Source organism: Cavia porcellus, unplaced genomic scaffold, assembly GCF_034190915.1.
Source record: "Cavia porcellus strain 051 isolate PalLab524CR breed Dunkin Hartley unplaced genomic scaffold, mCavPor4.1 scaffold_30, whole genome shotgun sequence".
In the NCBI taxonomy this organism is placed as follows: domain Eukaryota; kingdom Metazoa; phylum Chordata; class Mammalia; order Rodentia; family Caviidae; genus Cavia; species Cavia porcellus.
Window position 1 is genome coordinate 37603802 of NW_026947513.1, and position 22826 is coordinate 37626627.

At 35.2% G+C, this 22826-nt stretch overlaps 1 protein-coding gene across 41 annotated transcripts in view; it reads left to right on the plus strand.

Moving 5' to 3' along the window:
• Adgrl3 (adhesion G protein-coupled receptor L3) overlaps positions 1–22826 on the plus strand; it is a 798686-nt gene that overhangs the window by 701214 nt on the left and 74646 nt on the right. For all 41 annotated transcript variants that reach the window (XM_063240383.1, XM_063240357.1, XM_063240358.1 and 38 more), the window contains one exon: positions 196–287. In XM_063240383.1, the coding sequence (XP_063096453.1) occupies positions 196–287 (92 nt within the window). The remainder of the gene's footprint in view (positions 1–195; positions 288–22826) is intronic.

Consider the following 22826-nt stretch of genomic DNA (forward strand, 5'->3'; position numbering starts at 1 on the left):
AATCCAAATTCCCCAATACACTTTTTGCTTTGACTAAAACACCAGGCAGTTATCTATGATCCAATTCCTTTAAAAGTGTTCTAAAGGTATTTCCCAGGACAATTCATTTGTTACACAGAATAAACTTTTTTTGTTATGTTTTGTTTTGTCTTTCTACTCTGGTATGTTATTCATAACATACTTTTTGCATTCCAGCTTAACGTAATCTTCCTGGGAATTGCTTTATATAAAATGTTTCATCACACTGCCATACTAAAACCTGAATCAGGCTGTCTTGATAATATCAAGTAAGTGGTTTTTATTTTTATGTTCAATAGATTTCCTTGCAATAGTACTCTTACCCTGTATCTACTTTTATTTCCTCAAAATAGTGTGACAAAATCATATTGGTGATCATGTACTGTCTTTGTTATAAAAGGTTATTTACGATTTAAATGATTCGATCTGGCTAAAAAGTATAATGAAGCTCTCTACATATACTCTCCCCCAAAACTAAATTTAAAATACAGTAAGTTTTTATTATCAATATATAGTTTATGCTGAAAACAAATACACGTTTTCTGGTTTAAGACACACTTTGTAGGTCAGTCACTGTTGTTCATGCCTTATACTATGTTCCCGTCAGAACTAACAGTGTAGCGAGAGCCACACGGTGTATTTGCAACTACAAAAACAGGAATTTGTTACCATAAGGGAAAAATACGGAAATTGTGAATCCAGGTATTTACATAAGAGCTGTTATTGAGCGGACCTCTTCCCTTTCTGAGATAAGGGAGAGAAATACCCCAAGTGTAAGTGCAAGTTGAATGTCTATTTTTTAAAATTATTAGGACTAGAAAGGTTTATAGAAAATTTTCAGATTTGGGATATTTGCATGCCATTATAGTTTAAAATCCTTAATCTGAGAGACTAAAATTTTTGCCCCTAAATCTGAAACTTTTTGAGCGTCATGTTTGTATTTCAGAGTATTTTAGATTTCAGACTTTCATCCTAGGAATGTCCATACTATACTTTGAAATATAAATGTATGGTTTCAAGTTTTAAATCACTTTGAAATACCAATACAAACTCCTGCAAATACATCCCTCCAGAAGTCTCCTTCTATTCAGTCATCTTTTCATTTTTAAGCTTTATCCTTAAACCCAAATTCCACTTTTCTGTATTCACAAAATGCTGACCATGCAGAGACATGAAAGCATTCACATTACTTTTTAACATGTACATTTTGTCAAAAGAAAAAAAAATGCATTCCCATTTATACTCCTTAAATTTAATTTAATTTCCTCACATTAAGATAGTAAGGGATACATATTAGTCATTTATAAAATGAATTTTCATTTAATTTTCCTGGTGTGTGCTAGTTTGGATGAATAATTGTTCAAGCGAATATGCTTTGAGAAGTTTCAAGAGGCCACTTGTCATAAGTTGATTGTACCCTTCTTGAACTACTTCAGACAGCAGCTCTGTAAACCATCTTCCATCCCTCTCCATTCTGTGGCTGATATAGATCCTGGTCCATGGTGGACCTGAAGTGAAAGTGGGTAGAATAATAAAATATGCTGGAGACTTAAGTGAAAAGTGTTGTTGACATTAGCCTTAATATTGATGAAGTAGTCATTTGCCTAAGTTAATCTTAAAGACTATCCAAGCAATTAGCAAAATAAAAATATTTTGGAACAAAGTAGGCATTATCTACCCTAAGTAAATAGACTTCGTGTTTTTAATCTTACATTGAAGTAATAATTACCATGTTATTGAATTATGCGCAATTAAACTGTCATTCTGAAAGACAATGTTAATTGCATAGAATCTTACAGATGAAACTAAATTTGACTAAGTTAAATGACCACATGAAACTTTTTTCTTTATCGTATCATTCTTTCCCCTGGTTACTATAAATTACACCTTTGTGTATGCTATTTTTATTTTGAAACAATGTGATCATTATTGATTTTTTAAAAAATAGTATTTGGAAGAACTGAAAAAAAAAACTTTGATATTTATGTAAACTATTCTGCCAATTTAAAAAGTAGAGAAAAAAGCTAATTCTTTGTCCTATTCCTACTAACTTTAGCTTAAGAATTTACACTTAACATTGCCACATTTAAAATTTACTTTGCTCATTATTTATATGTATTTTTTGGATACTGTGGATTGATATTACTTTTTAAAAAACAGCCAAACATACAAAACCAATACCTACATTTAGTGAAATTAATGCCCTCAAATTACAAAATAAGCTTTAAATGAAAATATGTTGATTTGAATTCTGTTTGTACTGATCTCAAGGTTCTAGCATTTGCAAGATGTTCATTCTGCTGAGGCTTCCTCTCCTTTTCACAGTGATGGAAAAACAAAACACACCTGACTGCCGAATGAGCGAGGAATATAAACAGCCTGTGATAATACTTTTTAAAACTTCAGTAAGGGCAGGAGGGTCATTGAACAGTTAGGAAGAGTATACAGAGTAGTTTTCAGTGGAAAAAGTATGAATATGGGCACAGTCGTGGAGAAGTACCAATGAAAGTTCAGGAGCACAAGGACAGGGAGAAGGGAATCACTGTCATTGTTAGGACCTGAGGACGTGTAGGACACACTTGCGGAACAGTAGTAGAACAGGTCTTCTCCCTTAGACACCAGAAAAGACGCACATTAGCTAAGCTAAACAAAGCTGAAAAGGAGGATCTTGTCCAGCTGAGACTGGATGAGATAAATCAATAGGCACCATACAAGTGTTAGTAGAATCAGTGTATGGCAGTGTACTGATGATTCCATTTACTCTCCCCCCAAAATTAGGAGCCATGGCCTTCTGCAGGTCAAGGGAATGTTAAAAAGACAAGAAAGATTTCAAGAAAGTACTTTCCAGAGTCTGAAGGAAATTGAATCGTGTTTAAAAATAGAGGAAAAGAAATCAGGGCCATAATTGAGAAGGGGCAAGGATTTAAGAATAAAAACACACAATGTGAAATCATTTTATTAAAACCGAAATAACTACTGTATCTGTGCAAAATGCATTTAGATGTGGTACACATGCTATGAGAGAGGTTTACAGATGCAAGCATCATTTATCTGCCGCCTTTAGTGTATCTGCTGGGCGTGAAATTAATGCTTCCTTTTTTTTCATTTTTAGTTTTATAAATGTATTTTTATAAAATGGTAAACAAGATGGACTACCTCATTCAATATATTCAGAAAAAATCTTTGGGAAGCCTCCTTAAAATAATCCATGCATCGAATATTTATTTCTTTTGTTATGTTCTCTCTCTCTCTCTTTCTCTTTTTCTCTCTCTAAAATACACACATCCAAAATATGCTTGCTTCTTCCCATTTTCATTCCTGTCATTTCCTTTAAACTTAGTTATCTTTTGCAGAATAATGACAGTGGTCTTTTAATTTGTCTACTCAAATTTAGTTTTGCTATGCTGTCACCGGCTAAAGAGTCCTCTTAGAAATGTGCGAGTCATGGACTCTTTCCTGGGTACCCTGCTTCAAAGCCTCCCGTTATTCATAAACTGAAGTCCAGACTCCCAGGATGAGGCTGCAAGACTTTCTAGCCCTCTGACTTTCCTTCTGCTTCCTGGATGCTGTGGGCCCCTCTGGCCATCCTGGGGGTGTCCGCCTTGCTCAGGTCTCATCTCCCGATTTCTCCAACTTTCTCTTCCCTCCCAGTGTCCCTGGTTAACTCCTGTATAATAAAAAATATATAGCTACTCTAAAATGAAGGTAGTTACTTTTGAATTCCAAACAAATTTTGGGGTTATTATAATAAAACTCTGCAGTGTTAGAGAACATTTATTTAGCTAATTTCTTACTTTTGTTTTTGGTTTGTTTGTTTGTTTATTTTGGTACTGGGGATCAAACTCATGATCTCACACTTGTTTGTTACTATGCTTAGTGATATACTTCAGAGAAAAGTAAATAACTGTGAAATATAGTACTATAGGTTGCATGATTGTGGAGGAAATAAGGTACACCAGATGAGGTCTGACTGGGAAAAAATCATTAGAAATTAACAACACACATTTGTTTGCCGAATGCCTACTACGTATTTGTCTCTTGTCATCAGAATAGATTTAGAGGGAAGAATTAATTCCAATCATGTAAATTTTCTGGTTAAATTTTTCACAGACTGAAACTGAAGTTTACAGTAAGTGTTGCAAAAATCTAACCTAATTAAAATAATATAAAGATAATAAAACAATGAATTGTTACTAATTAACTTATATGGTAACTAAAGTATTTCTACATGGAAGACTTTAGTTTATGAGGAGCTTTGGAAGCACTTGATGTTGGCCTCTGAAATATTTTTATTTTTTAAATTTTATTTAAAGGAAGATAAAACAGAATAGAAAACGGGCAGAAATAGTACATACTTTCAAAGAAAAGAAATAAACAGTAATAAATCACTAGTTGATGTATACATATTATCCCCCCACAAATAATTGTTCAAGATATAAAAGTGGAACATATAAACAGGAATTCACCTGGGGAGACTGCAAACCATTCTGTTCAACTATCCAACAAAAACTAAGTAATATGAGTATCAGTCCTATACATTTAGACATGTACACATTTTTCTATGTCTTCATTTATGTTGAGACCTAACAAAACTTATTAGATTAAAATCCTTCTGAACAAAGATTAATAATATTGTTGGATTTCACATCATGACACTCCGGAATCAGCACTGCAGTGCCCCTTTTTTTTCCTTCAAAGTATTTGTTCACTTCATCATGTGTCATAAGATCAGTTCTCATAAACTGTTTATAGGTTTTATGCAAGCATGAGTCTTAACATGTATTTCTATCCTTTCTATATTAGAGGGAGAAACAGAACAAAGTAAGACAGAACTAAATATATTCCTATAGACCTATAAAACTAAAAAGACATATAAAACTGCTGTATAAGGAGTTCTACCATGGTTACTGTGCTGTTTCATGTTATCATCAACAGAATTGGCTATATCACCAGATATAGTTTAAATGAACGTATCAGTACATAGCAGAATTAACAGAAATAAAACTTTGTAGATAGTGGAGAGCTACAAAAACAGGTAGTAATCAAATCAGAATGGATATCGTGGTGAATCATTGTAATTTTCAGCATAGTTGTCTATACTCCTCAACTTGATACCAGCAGCCAAGTAGTATTGAATAGAATCTGTCAATAATAAGCAGTATTCAAACAAGTCAGCTTTAGCTAAGATCAGTCTGATACAACAGTATAAGTCATACAGGGATCCTGATTGAGTTAATAGGAAATTAAAGATGACCACTGTGCTATATGTCCTGATATCTTCACAGGACAGCTGTCTGTGCCCTCAGATCCAGTGCTTGTATACAAACTAGGATGGAACAAGTTCCAACCAAGCAGAGTGGTGGGAGTAATATGGGTTTTAACTCCTGATACACTATTAGCAATATGTTCTGCTGTCTTTTAAAGACTTTTCCTTCCCTTTACTCCCCCAGAATGAACTGTGTATTTTTGGGTCTCCCTATCACTCATGGTTTTATATGGGGGGTGGGGGGCAACCTGCTATTTACCCAAGTATTTCTGAACTTTTTCACTCCTGGGCTGGATTTCTAATTATATTTCTTCATTTATTAAAGCCTGTCTGTTCAACCTATCCATAAATACTGGCCCAGTTACCCCTATTACTATCTGGTTCCCTATCACATCGAGTTGCATTTTCTCATATTTTATTTTGGTCCATATACCCTTCTTCAGGCTAATTATATTTCCTATAAAGAGTTTCTCTGTGGACCCTACCTCTTGACCCACTCTGCCTGTGATTCCCTTTTTTTCCCTTAACTTAGTGTATTTAAGCTATCTGTATTAGAAATTATATCCAACCTTCTTTGCCTCGTTTCTGTTGTGTTCTTTTTCTGTCGTTAGTTGTCTGTCTTTTTCATTTCATTTTCTGCTCCATTCATTCTGTCCTCTCTGCCATTGTTTCTGGAATCCTGGTATTTTTCTCTCCCTTTAGAATGTCCTGCAGTATTCTCTGTAGAGTTGGATTGGTGGTTGCGAATTCCCCCAGTTCCTCTTTAACTTGGAAGCACAGTGTTTCTCATTAATTTCTAGGGACAATTGTGCAGGATATATCAATCTTGGCTGGAGGTTATTATCTTTCAAGGCTTGTATTATTTCTCCCCACGCTCTTCGAGATTTGATGGTTTGTGCCAAGAAGTCTGCTGTAATTCTGATGGGTGTTTCCTTGTAAGTGATCTGTTTATTGTCTCTGACAGCTTTTAATATTCTGTTCTTATATTGGTTTTCTGGAATCTTGATTATTATATGTCTGGGTGCAGCTCTGTTTTGATTGTAGGTGGCTGGAGTGCATACATCTGAACATCTTTCCCTTTTCCTATGTTTGGGAAGTTTTCCCTCATTATTTTTCTGTGAATAGCCTGTGCAGTTCCTTTGTTTTTACCCCTGCTTCTTCTCTCGCATTCTTTATTCTTAAGTTATATATTCTCTTATCGTCTTCTAGCCTTTGTATTGTTACTGCTTGTTTCCTTGTTATTTTTAAGAAGTTTTCCCTTTCCTGTTCCCACATAATAGATCTGTCCTGCAGTTCAGATAATCTATCCTTAGTTTCTTTCAAGGTGTTATGCCAGCTTTCAATAGAGTTTTTAATTTCATAGTAATCTCTTTGAATGTGCTTCATGTATTCTATGTTTTCTCTATTTTTTCCATCAAACAATTCTCTTTTTTTTTCTGTTCTTCCATTCCACCATCTGTTTTTTTTCTTGGGAGATGCTTAACATTTCTTTAACTTTCTACTTATATCTTGCTTTACTTGGTTAATTACTTCACTTTTGAACTTGTCTATGAGGTCCTGAAGATATCGCTTTATGTCTATTGGTGCCATGTTTGATATTGCATGTTTTCTGTCCTCATTCTCCTTTGCATTTACCTTTCCTGGATCAGTGTTCTCTTGTTGCCTCCTCTTCTCATATGTTTTATTCCTTCCATACAGGCATATATAGGAGGCCCAGTTTCTTTCTTTGTCAGTTTCAGTTTGTCTGAGGCATGCTGACTAGGTGGTCCTGCCCACTGCAGTGTACTAGGAGGTACAGACTTGGGCAGCCTATGCAGGGCCCGCCCCTCCAGGCCAACCTACTGAAGGCTTCACTGCCTTAGGGTGCACTGCCAGGTGCAGGGACCTGGTTAGGGCTAGCCTATTGGGCCTCAGTCCATGGCGTCACCCAGGTCAAGAGCTCCCCAACAATCCCGCTTGAGAAGGGAATAGCTGACTGAAGTCATTGTAGCGCCCTGTTCCAGCCATTCTGCCTGGTCCCAGAATGTCCTCTGTTGGAGTCTCCTAGTCTATGGAAGTATCCCTGTTCCTCTCGTGCACCGCAGGTCAATGCAGGGTTCCCCACCATCTCTGCTCTCAATTCAGTTCACCAATTCCTGCTCTCAGAGCATTCGCATCTCTTTCCCTGCTGTGCTGATTCAGATGCAGCAGCGTCAGGGAATTCAAGTTGCGGTTTTCAGAGGTGCGGGTTCCAGGGGTGGCACCCAGACATTAGCTGTTCCAATTGTAGCACTGGGATTGCATTTCTGATTGTTTTCTCTCAGCTTAGTTCATTCGATGGGGTATATCTTCCTCTGCTTAGGACTTCCCACACCGCACCATTCCTGGAATCTAAGCTGCCTAGCTATCTCAGAGAGCCTCCGTAGCTGCTATTATCTATCCGCCATCTTTTCTACACCTGATTTGGCCTCTGAAATAAAATGTATTAGTTTCTGGGTCACTGACTTCTATTGTTTAAAAATATTTTACCTTCTCAAAATTGTCATTAAATAACATCATAATTTGTTTTGGAGAATAAGAAGAAATAATACAAAGTCAAGGTCATACAAGAGAAAGTTGATGCCTACATGTGGGGGCTGAAGGATCAACCAGGCTTCCTTTCCTGTATCTGTCCCTCTGCTCTCCTCCACCAGGGCACTTCAGCAAGCAGGCCTCAGAGTCTGCTGGTAGTCTTTTCTGATTTCCAGTTTATTCTGTTGAGTTTTATGTGAGTGATGGATCAGCAAACACTTTGGGAGATGATTTAAAGAATTTTAATTGCCTAGAGATGGTCCAGTGGGAAAAAGGAATAATAGCTTGATAGGCCCAGAGTAATTTCTGTTCTGACCTCGAATGGTTTCTTCACCTTGGCAAGTTTTATCAGGAACCCAAGGCCCACATTCTACTCTGAATTGGGCATGCATTTCTTTATTCTGTAGACTTCTGTGTAATTAAATGTAACATACGTGTAAAGCTCCCAGCATTTCATTTGGTGCTCATGCAGAATGCTTTGATTGCTTTTGACTGTAATACATGGAAGTATTCTGCTGTCTTTAGTTCTTTGTGTTTTCCATGGTGGAACTTTGTTCAGCCTCCACCAAAATCTCATTAGAATTTGACTGGCTTTGTTTACCATATGGTGTCATTAAAAATTCTGTGTGGAATGATCTTTTCTGTGTTTTTTTTTTTTTTAAACACAAACTTATCCTATTATGAAAGAAATGGCTCCAGGGCTGAAATGCTCATTTGATTAATAAATAGCGAGTTGTGTAGTTAGCTCTGGAGGAAAAAACAAGCATTCTCAGTGAGCTTGGACACCTGCCATATGTAAAGAAATCTAAGAAGGCTTTTGAATAGCTTCAGGGACAAACAGAAAAATGCTCAACCTCAACAGCATCCTTAGTCTTATTCTATGTTTTAGTAGCTTTTACTTTGGGAACTGTGTTTCTAAATGCTGCAAGAAGTAATTGACTCAGTAACAACTCAGCTTCATTAGTGTTACATTAGTCCTTTAGGGAGCTAAGGGTGATTGGGCTGTAAAGCCAGCAAAGCAGCAAAGCTAACTGCCATCATCTTGAAATATTCAACAATACCATAAGAATGTTTTCATGCTTATACTTCCGTTTCATGTAAATATCTACCTATCTCTCTATATATAGCCTATATATAAATGCATGAAACTTACTTTTAAAAATAATCTCATCTTTATATAACAAGGAAACAATAACCTAAAAATAGTTTAAATCCTTAGAAAAACAGTTAATTTAGCTTGAAATTGTGGTTAATAAAAATGTTCATTCACTTCAGAGTGTTTTAGATGAGTTTTGAGGAAAATATTCTGAAAACACTTTAGCTCTTATTGAAATATTAGCTAATATTAAGATACTGAAATATTGATTTGGATGTTTTATAAGTCTAAAGAGTTCATGAATATTGAAAAAATAGCTTGTTTCACTGTTATGGATTTTAATTGTAGCATATTTTTTACCACATAAACTATTAAAATAAAATGATAATTTCACACACACAAAAAGATGGGTATATAGAGAGGGATGGAGGAGAAAGAGGAAAAAGAAATCAAGATGTGTCATGTACATGCACCAACTTCCCACAAGGAATGGAAACACGGAATGTGACACACATGTGCTTGATAAAGCATGCTCAAAATAAAAAAAAAAGGAATTCTGTGTTTAAGACTGTCCCTTTCATAAAACCATTATTATATTAACACAATACACCGAATATATGTTTGTCCAGGTTTTTAAAGAACAAGTGGTCTCCCAGTGACTGTATATACTTTGAACATTTTACTGCCTAAAAGTAGAAGCAATAATAAATTTACTTAATTCATTATAATAAAATAAAACAATATTTAAGTGAATTTCAAAGTGAATACCATCTGTTATCTCATTTTTTCTAATCTTTTTCCATTTTCTTGATGGGTGGTTAAACATCATTGGAAATGTACCCTAAAATTATCATAAAGCCACCCAAGTGTTTTTGAAAAGTAATATAATTCATAGTACACTGAAGCTCTATGCATTGTTATGACACACTAGGTTTGTTTCAAATAAGTTAAAACTTCCTAAGATAGCAGTTAGTCCTTTGCTGATCACTTTAATTTCAGCATTAAAAGTAGATTTCAATCACTACTTAAAAAACAAGCAGCTCAGCCGCTAATTCACAAAGCTGGACACACAAAACATGTCATTGCCAACCTTTTCGCATGTCAACACATGTACTTTTAGGCCAGAGTTTTTACTGTAAAATGCCAGATGTCTTTTTAAAGGCTATTTTGTTTAAAATCAATTAAAACCACCATATTATTTTTATCTTTGTATGAATCAGTGTTTTTATGCACAGCTCTACTCAGCACAGTTTATAAACTGGACTACCGCAGACTCCCCACCCTGTGAAACCCTGTACCTCCAGCCGCGGTATCTATTGTCTTCCTCTTCCCCAGATGAGTTAGGTTTGTGTCAGGTACAAGTGAGTCAAACACTGTGTAAGGATGAGAATACCTTAATGAGTACCTAAAAGGCAACCAAAACATAAATGTTAGCAGCTCCTGGCTTCTTTATGTAAAGCCTGGACTCAGATTATTTTTGTATTGTAAAGGAATGTACCGTCAAATCTGAAAAGCTGGGTAATCTGAATTAATCCGAGATAGTTATTTTTTAAAGCAAAACAAAACAGATAGAAATGATACAGAAAGATAGAAAAAGATAGAAATGATACAGAATTTCAAAAAAGAAAAAAATGTCCGGAATTAACACTAGTTAATATATTGTACATTGTCATCGCAGAACTAGTTGTTCAGGTTACAAAATCTAGACACAAAGTGATCAGTGACAGCACAAACTGTTCTTTTTGATGAACTGAGAGAGAGATTAGTAATATAATTAACTATCATACATATGCATGCATAAACTAGCTATTTATAAGACTCGAATTTTCCCCTCATGATAGTTAACTGCAAGTATTCGTAAGAGTGGAAATTTCTGAGAATCATTGAAATTACGTACATTTATGTTCCATATTACTCACATATTTAAATTTCACTAATTGTGGATTTAATTTTAATATTTCTAATTGCTTGATAACTTATTTCACAAATGAAAAACACTCTTTATCCCCCTTTTGGTGCCAGGGATTGAACCCAGGCCTGCCAGTGAGGTGCCAGCCTTTTGCCAGAAGCCTTTAAGTTCCAGGGTTCCCAGCAGCACCCTTCATGTTCAGTAGTTCACCAGAACAACTTACAGAAAAGTCGTCTTCTTATGAGTACACATTTATTATAAAGGTTGCAGCGCAGAAATGGAAAATGGCAGAGATGCCCAGGGCATGAACGGCCAGTTTGTCAGCCTGGAAGCTCACTGAATCCATACTTCTGTGTTGTTTTCATGGTGGTTTTATCTTTTGGGCATGGTTGATAAACAGACTGAGTGAGGGTGATTAAACTGCATCTCCAGTCGCCCTCTCCTCCCTGGTGATAGGTAGGGATGTTGAAAGGGCACACGGAGCACCAGAGGTGGGCTGAAAGTTCATACTCTATAATGGTGGCTTGATTTTTCTGAAGACCAGTGCCATCCTGGAGTTGGACAGCACCAGCCTCCCCGCTGTTACCTTTGCTGCCCTGTCCTTAAAGAACAGAAGACACTGGGAGAACCCAAGTGACTTAAGAGCTCTGTGGCAGGACCCAGGGACAAGTGCAAATACTCATTTACGTTATGATGCCACTGCATTCTTGAGTTTTCAGAAGTTGGTATAATGAATATATAATAGTCATATATTTTATTAAAATGAGTGGTCTACATAATGTCATGAACAGATTAGTGAAGGTGTAATTTAAGAATGCCATTACTTGGATTGTCCTATATTTCTTATCTCTGAAAAATGTTCTTTAAAATTGAATTTGTTTTCCATGAACAAGTATTTTTCCTTTATGTTACTGAGGATGCCTAAAAAATTAAAATTTAATGAAGTTGTATGTAAATGGCAACATTTCATTATATATTTCATCCGTGTCCAAGATATTTGTGAGTCACAGCTCTAATGTTTAGAATGGCTCTTATTTTCATAACTTTAAAAATTCGTACTGGACGTGGTAGCACACACCTATAATCCCAGCACTTCGAAAGTAGACAGGCAGGAGCATCACTTCATGAGTTTGAGTCCACCCTCGGTTACATAGGGAGTTCAAGGTCAGCCTGGACTACACAGAGAAACCCCGCCTCAAAAATAAATAAATGAATAAATAACTAAATTTAAAAAATGGAAGAGTCTAGTTAGGCTTGGGGATAAAATTTTAAAAATATTATTTCTTCTTTATCTTTTTCAGTTTTCAAAAGGTAATTGTTTATTTGCCTTGAGTTTAAAAATTTTCAATAAAGTTTCAAAAATACGTACATGTACTTAACACCGTGTTGTTACAAGTGAATAGCCTTCACTTGTAAGCTTTAATGTCATGTACTAGGTGAAACTCAAAAATATTATCCTAAAATAATTTCATAACTTTTAAGCATATTTACTCTAATGTAGCTTCAGCTCATAAAAATAACACAGGAAATGGAATTTGTCAATATAAATTCCAAATATAAGTAAAGGCATTTGAATTTGTAGGAAGAAAAAGACTTTTCTCTTCTGTTGCTGAGGGGCACTGCTAAGACCCCTATGACAAAGTGGAGATTAATGAGAGAAATTTAATATAAACTGAAAATGCCATTAGGGCCTTCGGATATAGATACCCACAGAAAGGGGCACTCGGGTATGCTTTTTAATACCACGTTTGATAAGGTGGCATGGAAAAGCAAGATCAGAGGACAAATGGGTATCAAGCAGTGCTAACAAATGAGGGGCAACTAACAGATGGTTTCTCAGAATATTCTTGGCCCCTGTAACTTCGAGGGTAATCAAAATGTCTTTCCCTCTGGGAACAGGGTTGCTACTTCTGGAATAAGGATTTTAGGACCTAATTCAAGAAGGAAAGAGAGGGAATTATTTTGTGGTGAGCTTCAGGCTGTGCAGGAAGACATAGAGTCCTCTCTATTTCGATGATTTCTCATGTGTCAAGGTACAATATTTTGTGATAGGTTGTCCTGAACCCCATCAAAGGACTTTGGAATTATTGCTAAGAATATCCATTTTAATTCGTAAGTTTATTTTTACCTGAATATTTTTTAATGTCATATTTTTTCAGAGTCTTAAGTAGATAATGTGGTTTCTTCCGAAGTCTGAATTAAGTATGCATGCATTCTCACAGATCTGCATAATCTGGTGACTCTGATTACCATACTCAGAACCCAATAGAAGACTACTTTTCTGTCATAACTGTCTATATACTGACATGACAGTTTAAATCGGGGATTTATTTAGTAGGATCATTTGATGTAAAGAATTTGTGTGAAAATAATCAGAATTTACTGTTTTGTGAGAGAACTGGAATAACTGATATCAGCTGGAAGACATTTGGCCTCCAAATCTAGATCAACACGTTCCAAAAGCTTTTTTGCAATATTTTTTCCTGGAAACAGGGTTTTGTTACATATTTCTCCTGACTTTGAACTTGCTGCATAGTCCAGGCTATGTAGTTCTTGGTGATCCTCCTGCCTCAGCCTCTCAAATGGAAATATTTAAAGTAAAATTTTGTTGTAACATTAGGGCAAATTTTACCTTGTATTTTTCAGTCACATTTACCAAGGAAGAGTGTAATCCTCATTTCAAAGTAAAAGACCGGTATTCTGTGGGTCCGTCTTTAAATCAGCTGAAATTCCTACACTTGATTAAATACCAATTAGAGGTTTAAAATGTCCTATCACCTGTTGAGAAAGTGTGCAAAATAATAAGAACTGTTAACTTACCAAAGTTGTACAGTATGCTAGGTGTTAAATGTGTTAGTTTACTTAATCTGTGTATAATCCTTGAGATTTTGAGGGACTGACTCACCTAAGTACTGCATGGCTGGTCAGAAATAGGCAGCCTCAAACTGACCGGCTGATCCTCCTGAACCAGTGTCACAAGTGCCATGTCACATCACATTGCATGGTCACTCGTATGTCATTTTGTGTTTAACTTTTAAAAGATTTTCAAGAGCCAGGCGTGCTGATGCACACCTGTGATCCCAGTACTTGTGAGGCTGAGGCAGGAGGATCCCTGCAACTTTGAGGCCAGCCTGGCCTATCTAGTGAGTTTAAGGCCAACCCAGACTACATGAAGAGACTAAAAATAAAAAATTCTTTTCAGTAACATCAGTTTAGATCACTTCACAGAACATGCTTAAGGAGCTTTGAGTCCTAATATGGATCAGATTACAGTGATCACTAAGAGACGTGTTTAAGTATGTTTTAAATGATAAGATATAAAATCTGGCTAGCAAAATTTGTATGTCCAGAGCCTTCACATTCCAGCAATCTTCTCTGTATTAGAAGTAGAGATCTATAAGTTACTAGTAAAGTGAATTACGGCCAGAAACCACCCAAGAAGAAGAGTCAGTGTGGTAATGTGGAAACACTGTATGTGGCAGCCGGCCAGCAGAGGCCTCAGCAGCTGCAGGAGAATGCAGGAGCTTTGCAGGGCTTGGACATCTGGACAGTGCAGCAATATACTTGCAGCTGTCATTTTTCCCTCAAGGAAATAGGATATAACTTTCCGCTGAAACATTAGGATAGGCCAAAGTTTTGCATTGAAGAAAGATGTGAAATACTGCTTTTAAAAAATGGGAGAGCCTACATACTGAAGAAATATAATCGGCTTGTTAGATATCATTGTGCCATTAGAGATTTATCATCATGAATTTCGAATATCTGTAGTAATTTTGTTGTGTGTTTTCGCCAGCACTGTTTGTAGTTTTGAGGAGTTTCTGTCCTGGCATAGTTTGGTCTGCCTTTGATTTTTCTCAGTGAAGAGGAGAGATGATATAAACTAGTTAGATGCCTTGACCTGTAGGCTGGTAAGAGCAAAATGCTTGCACATGAAGTAGGTGATGTATACATACTGAAAAGATGAGGAAGCAGTAGAAGAAGAAGTCAGGGGATGTTAGTAGGTAACCAAAACAAGGAGGAATGGAAGATTACTATAACCAACCACCAGAATCTAAATAGTTAACAAAGGAAAAAGACTAATGTAAGTCACAGTTTTGGAGCGCAAAGTTCTGAACATCATATCACTGGCACTGGGAAGCCTCCCAGCCAACCTCCACATCATGGTAATTGGCATGATTGTACAGGGAAGCAGTCACATGGCAAGACAAGAAACCAGACCAAAAGGAGGGCTTGGTCCACTTACATAAAGCTTCTTACAGGAACTAATGTGGAGTTACAAGAGACCCACCTTCATCCCTTCCAGTGACCTCCTGCTAAGCTCCACTGTTCAGGGTCTGACCACCCTGCAGCTTTGTCACACTGGGAACAAAGCTTTAAACAGGTACACTTTTTGGGCATCGCCCTGAAATTGTGTCCACCAACTATACAGCAGTGCGGAGGGAAACATTTGCTATCAAGAACCTCAGTGCGGCTGGGGTTAGAGGGGATTTGACCATGGCGTTGCCATTATTTATGGCATGTGAAGGAATTGGTAACTTCAGTCCGTTTGCTTGGACAATTTTACCTCAATTTTACCTAAGTCGTATTGCACAATGACGTTTAGTATAAGAAGGATTTTTAAAAATTTTAAACCATGAATTTCAAAGGATAAGAAATATTTTTTGAGGGAGAAGAGAAGTACTAGAAAATTTGATTAGATAAGGGATATACAGAAACATGAGAAGAAAGGCAATGAAAAGGTTTCCTTTTCACTGTTTGCAGTCTTGCATTCCCTCTTTCTCTTGTACAGTGGAATTCCACCCATCAGCCATAGGAAATACTTCACTGGCAAGAGCATCGCTTGCACTTTGTCTTACCAATATGTTCTCCAAAAATTCCTCATAAGACTTTGCTATATAAACCTCAGGGATCCTGCTCCAGGCTATTTGATTTTACCACAATTCACGAAGATGACTATAAAATGCTCTGTGATTCAAGGTGACATAGATGATCACTGATTGGCAGATTAATCATTACAAATGGGCAGCCAAACATCTCCATGTCATGGGTACCTATCAGCTGCTTCTCATTGTAATTGAGTATCTCATATGCAAGCAAAAATAATTTCAGACTTCAGTTTTTTTCTCATCCTATTTTTCAGGTACAATTTACAATAGGAGTGTTATTTTATTTTAAAATATTATTTCTTTACCTAAAAGTATATAAATGCTGGGAAACAAGTATAATAGTGCTGAAAGTATTTGTTGTAGCTATCTAAAATAAAATACATTTTTAAAAAATCATTAGATTTGTAATTAAAAAGTGCAGACCATACAATGGCATGTTAAGCATTTTGAGCTCCTAATCCACACTTAAAAATTTCCTAATCTATTTTATTTGGTTTAGTCCCAATTGTTGATTTTTTCCACTATATTCAATTATGTATTTTAAAAGATCTGTCATCAAAGTCCCTGACACTTATAAATGTGCCCTTAGAGTACACATTCCAGAATACTTTGCATTATTGCGTATGAAAGCTGCTATTTGAAACAAGATACTTAAAATTGCTAACACAGAAATCCTCTCTGTTCCAAAACTAAGATCGATTGTGTTGGTTATCATTAAAATCATTTAAGTATGAGATTAGAAAAATAGGCCATGAATATAAAAAGTACTATTTATCACTGGGTGTTAATACATTAGAAATGCCAAAATATAACTCCAATACAGGCTCATTTTCTTTGGAACAGAAATGGCTGTTGCATTTTTCTGATATTTCTGCCTTCATTGAATTTATTACATCTTGTTGATTAACTGTGGCAAGGTTTCTCAAAGATCTCTCATTCAGTAAGAGGATGTATGCCAACACATCAGTTAATACTCATAAGGGCTCTATTAGTGGAAATTTCCGGCCCATATATTTACACCATTCATCTTGTATTAAGAATTTTTAGCCTTTCCATTTTTCCTGTTAGCTTTCCAGTTGTCTTTATTTTTACTTACTGTTACACATTTTAATTCTTTTAACATTGCAAATATCTCTTTCCAGTCTACACCTTATCTGTGACTGTTCTCTTTATTACAAATATAAGTATAGGCATATAATTTGTGATGTAAACGTTTAAAAATTAGCTTTTTCCTATGGCATATGTGCTTTTGAAATCTTTTAATAGAAACTTTTGTTAATTAGGAATTAAAATGTATGTTTTTATTTTATTTCCTTTTATTTTCTGTACTGTTTTAAAAATTTCACAGTTCACTTTGAGATCTGTAATTGTTTTGAGCATTTTCTGTTTTTCTTTATAATGAGCCAGTTTTCCAATATCATTTACTAAATATTCCATCTTTTCCATGTGGATTTGTGTGCCTGCCTGTAACTAACCTGCTTCTGTGTTCCTTTCTGTTCTGTAGACATATTGTATGCCCCTCTACCATTACTACTTTATTACAGAATTTGCTTAATATTTGGTAAATGAATGCTATTTCCATGATTTCTTGCAAAATTGAACTTTTATTATTTTTTCACATAAACTTCAGAATTACTTGTTCAAATTCTCACAATACATTCATCTTGTTTCAGTTATAATTACAATATGTGTGTATCTTAAATCGTTAGAGCCAGTGTATTTTAAAATTAAGCCTTGTCATTCATAGATATGGATACATCTTCATTTACTGAGATATTGCATTCCACTGTTACATAGATTTGAAACAGTATTTTCATTGTGATGAATTCAATTTTTTGCTGAACTAATTTTTTAACTGTTTGGGGTTTTGGCTTTTTGGAATGATACCCAATTTCTCTTTGATTTTCTATTCTATTATTACTAAGTGGGAGAAAATTTTATTGTAGGTTGATCTTATGCTGGATAAATATTGAACTCTACCAATAGTTTCAACTCCATTTTTTCTCAGTTCATTTGTATTTTGTATGGAAAGGATCATATTCAATTCATACTTGTAGCTATTGCTAAAATTCTAAATCATACAAGTTAATTTTTTTTTTTTTCATCTCAGGTTGTCAGGACAGGTAATGTTATGAACTTTCCCATGGATGACCTATGTCCTTGTTTGGTTGTGGTTATGCATATGCATTATATATGCACATACATATATATAATTTTTTTCATTATATACAATGATTTCCATGAACTTGACAAAAAAAGGTTTATTGTATCAACATAAGGAATCTACCATTTAAACCCATATCTCCATGAAAAACTGAATGTGATTAGTTTGAATTAAAATTCTTAATAACTTACTAAGAACTTTTAATGAAGTCTTTAAATCAGATATTCTTAAAAAAATTTTTTGTCCCCTTAAACTGTCTTTACCTAATAAAGTATACTCAAAAGTTTTTCTTCATCTGTACTTAAGGCTAATTTAAATCAAAGAAGGATTGTTACTTGAGCATTACAGAGAATTTATTTGCAAAGTTATGAGGTAGTTGAGGTTTTCTTGAAATGTAGTAATAGATGGATAGTTATTAATATTTGCATGTACATCTGTATATTTCATTAGTTACTGATATTTAGTCTCCATTTCACTATTATCAGAAAATATACTGTGGTGGGCTTTTTTTTTTTCTTTAAACAGCATTGGTGAACTAATCCATGCAATACAAGCACAACCACTGAGCTGTATCCCCAGCCCTTTTTATTTTTTTATTTTAAGATTGAGTCTAGAATCTGACTGGTTTGAAGCTTCTGATTCTCCTCCCTCATCTTTAAGTAGCAGGAATTACAGGAATGCTTCACCTTGCTCAATTGGTATTGATTTTTATGACCAGTATTGCACTTTACTAAGGTTACTTTTGAAGTTTATGAAGTACTGAATTTAAAATGCATTCTATTGTAACTTAAACTTTTTTTTATAACTACAAAATTGGATTTATTGTTGTATTGCTTAAAACTTTCTTAACATTCCTTACAGTTTTTCTCATGCACATCACTTTATAAAGGTATGTTGAAATTTCTAGTAAAAATTGTAATTAAGAACAAGTACATCTGACTGGGATTCTATATTAAAATTGTGATAGAGATCTTGAGCCATTATTGGGCCTTCTTTGTACACCACCTGTGAATGTGACTTTTCCAAATGTTTTTACCAAAAAATTATAAAGGACTTTCAGGCTTTCATATGAATGATAATTTTAGAATTCAGGGAGGATTTGAATAGTTGGTACTACCTGATAACCTCCTAAGGGCCCTATTCTGGAGTCATGCAATTCAACATATCTTTATTATTTAACTCACTGTGGAAGGATGTATAGTGAGCATTGTAAAAATTAAATGACTTTCTTATTACCTCATAACATTTTCAAAAGAAAATATGATACATTTATGAATTGAGCTTGACTTTTTCATGTAAGCCAGATAATTTTGACTGTCCAGCTCCACATTCATTAGGAATTTATTTATAATCCTATTCAATTCATAATATGTAAATTCCTAAGATTTATAAACTGACGGTTATTAAGGTTAAGTTACTTTAAATGAAACTTGTCAAGGCACTTACTAAGCCTGAAGTTTATTCAAAATGAAACTTTATATAAATCAGTCTTTTAAAATGAATCAACTCAGTAACTTTTATCTGTTTTGAATTTATACTGAAATGTGAATTTTCAAAACACTTTTCAGAAAAAAAAAACCCAAACAAACAAACCTTGAAATGGCAATTAGTGTGAGGTTTTCCCTACAGTATCTTTTTAAGGTCATAAGTATGACACAGTAAGTGTAATAACAAATATTTATTTAGTATTTTTATGTGTTAAAATTTTGCATATGTACATGTTTTTGGCTGTTAAATGAAAGGGTAAGACCACTTTATTCACTGCATATAAGAGGCCCCGAAGAAGTTTCTCTATTTATCCTCATTTCACAGATGAGAGCCAGGATGCGGAGAGTTTAAATAATCCCAGAGGTGCAAATAATAACATGTTCCCCTGGCTTTCAAAACAAGCAATCTGGTTCACAGGTCCATTCTTTCAGTCACTTAGAGAGCCTTTAATATGTTAGTATTAATAATTAATTAGTAATATTATTATTTGACTCCACTCTAAGAATCTGAAATTGTATAACTTATTTGCATATAACATACCAATTCTTCTTATAAATTTGACAGATGGAGATAGTAAACTGTAATAAACACATAATTGTCCATGTGCAGTTTGATAACTCATTCTTATTAATACTCCTAACTTCTTTTAAATACTATTTAGTTCTTTATTTGTATTTCTATAGAAATTTACACAAGATTAAGTTTTAGATAATATAATTAACTTTTATCTGTCACAGATTTGACATTTAGAGATCCTGATTTATCATAGTAAATTCTTCAAATTTCAGACTTAATTGGTTCATCAGCTGCAGGAAATTTATGATTAAAATTTTAATACTGATGTTTTATTACTAAATCTGTAGTATTGCCATGAAGACTTGAGCCATGGGTAAAATGTTTATGCTATAGCATAAAAATGTTTGTGCTATATTCTAAACCGCTTACTGTTAATTCAATTCATTTTATTCTTTTGATTAATTTGATAGGAATCTAGGAATGTAGTTTTTGACTAGTAATATTTTAACATCAATAAAATTCATAAGTCAAATATATTGCTTTTTACAGTTTCTGTATTTATGCTATTGATCAGTTTTTTTTTTTCTTTCTTTTGGCAATAAATTCTCTCCATGCAGTTCAGGATGCCTTTAAGTTCACTATGTAGCCCAGGCTTTTCTTGAATTCCCAATGATCATCCTGCCTCAGCCTCCTAAGTGCTGAAATTACAGAAGTACACCACCACACCTGGCTATAAATTAATGAATTTTAATAACATTAATATCTAATGATTTAGGCCTATGATTATCAATAATATATTGTTCATATTATACTAAGAACTGTTCAATCAAATTGTAAATACTTTTTTCCTTTTTTAATCTTTCTCTAGTAGTATGTTATTCTGGTGCATATAGTAGCATAAATTTAAGATGGGATGGTCCCAGTAACATAAAAATAATTCTGAAAAAACTGTAAAGCAGTTAGGATTTCTATCTTTAAAAAAATCAGTTCATTGAGCATTTTCAACATAATATGTGAAAATGAAACTTTCACTTTTTTTCTGTATACTACTTTTCTAGCCATGATTTCTTAAATATCCCTCACTGCTGGGTACCAGGTAGTTTATGCTACCTTAGATAAATATTGTGATATAACCTGTAATTCTAGTTAATAAATGTCTATTTGATTGAATAACATGGCCTACTTAAGGCATAGCTCCTCCATTGCCTGTTAAGATGTGTGGCCAGGTAATCAAAAGGTTTTTCTGTGCTTCTTTATACTTTTCTTATTTCCTGTAACCATTATAGTGCTAAAACTGACTTTGTAATGACCTTTGTAGTTTGAAAGACCTGGATTGGTCGTGCATCAAAGCGGTGTGTCTTAAATCATTTCCAAGTAGGTCAGTAGAAGTCCTTTAGTTCAGGTTGCTACTGGATCCTTTTGGCAGCCAGAGTCCATCATAAGGGCAAAGTAAAAGCTCCTGGGCCCTTAATCTGTTATTCATTAAAAGTATGCTGTGTGCTTTCTTCCGAGGCAATTAGGGACTTCACATCAGTATTTGCTAAAATCTATGTTTTCACTTTGGCCTCCAGATGGTAACTGAAACCAGAATAGAACTTTATCCCTATAGCTTTTATTATCTTAAAGTTTTGGGTGTAAGTATACTAACTGTTTAGGAAAAGTTGACAAAACAAAATTATGAATCCTAAATTTAAGTAGACAATGACGACATCTCACTTCAAGACTAAGGACATCAAGATAAGAAGAAATTTTAAAATTTATAGGGTATCTGATTTCTGGACCCTCCCTTGGTATAATGTCTGAAAGTTCTAAACCCTGGTCACTATGGATCCCATCAAAGCTCCCTAAAACCACTACTGAGATAATGATAATTATCGTTTCTATCTAGAATATCCCCTAAAGGCCTCCTGTGTTCAGAGATGTGCCATTTTAATAGGTGGTAGGATCAGGCAGGCAGAGTAATCAGCAATGGGTGAATTCCTGGATGAGTTCAGAGGTCCTTGTGCTGTGGGAGGTGACACCCGGTGGGAAGAAGCCAGTCAGTGAGGGTGTGATCTGGAAGGGTGTGGCTCCCTCTTCCCTTCCTCATTTCTCTCTCTTCCCTCCCAAGACTTCCATTCTGCCATTTCTGTCTTGGAGCCAATCAAATGGTGCCAGAAAACTGCCAAAATCAACCCCTCTGCTTTAGTAGTTTTAAAAGTCAGCTATTGTGTGTCAGTGATGAGAAAATGACTTAAGACACTGCGTTCTGGCCCAGGGTAAAGCCTGTAAGACTGGTTTCCTTGCTGGACATGCTGGCATCAGCCTGTAACTCCAGCTCTCTGGCAGGCTGAGGTAGGAGAGTTCCAAGTTCCAGCCCAACCTGGGCAACTTAATGACTTGGCGAGATCCTGTCTCAAAATTTAAAAATTGAACAAAGATCAGCGATACAGCTCATTGATAAGACTCTGGTTTAATGCAGAGCAACATGTAAGTGTGCACACACACACATACACCAATCACTCAGTCAATCACCATTCTTCTGTAAAATGGCCAGTCCGATCTTTTCCCATCAGTGTTGCTCCTCTGTCTGCTCAAGCTGGAGTATTCTCCTTATTCTCTGTGTTTCCTTTGCTAAGGGTCCTGCTTAATGTTTGGCAACTCCTGTAACTGCAGAGCCTTACCAGTTTCTCCTATTTCTCAAATGAAGCTTTCTTCCGGAAAGCTTGTGCTTTATCTTTACTTTCTGTTAGCATTAAAGTAAGTACCCAGATTAGTGGTTAACACTTGCATGGATAACTGAATTCTCTTGCCCTGGATTTGGAAGCCTCATTGGCGGAGAGACAACAGGCAAGACCCACTCAACATACAAATGCACTTCACTCGTGACCTTGGATTAGCTAATCCTCAAACAACGTCAGGGGTGTTTCTGTTGAGTATGAATCTTAAAGCGA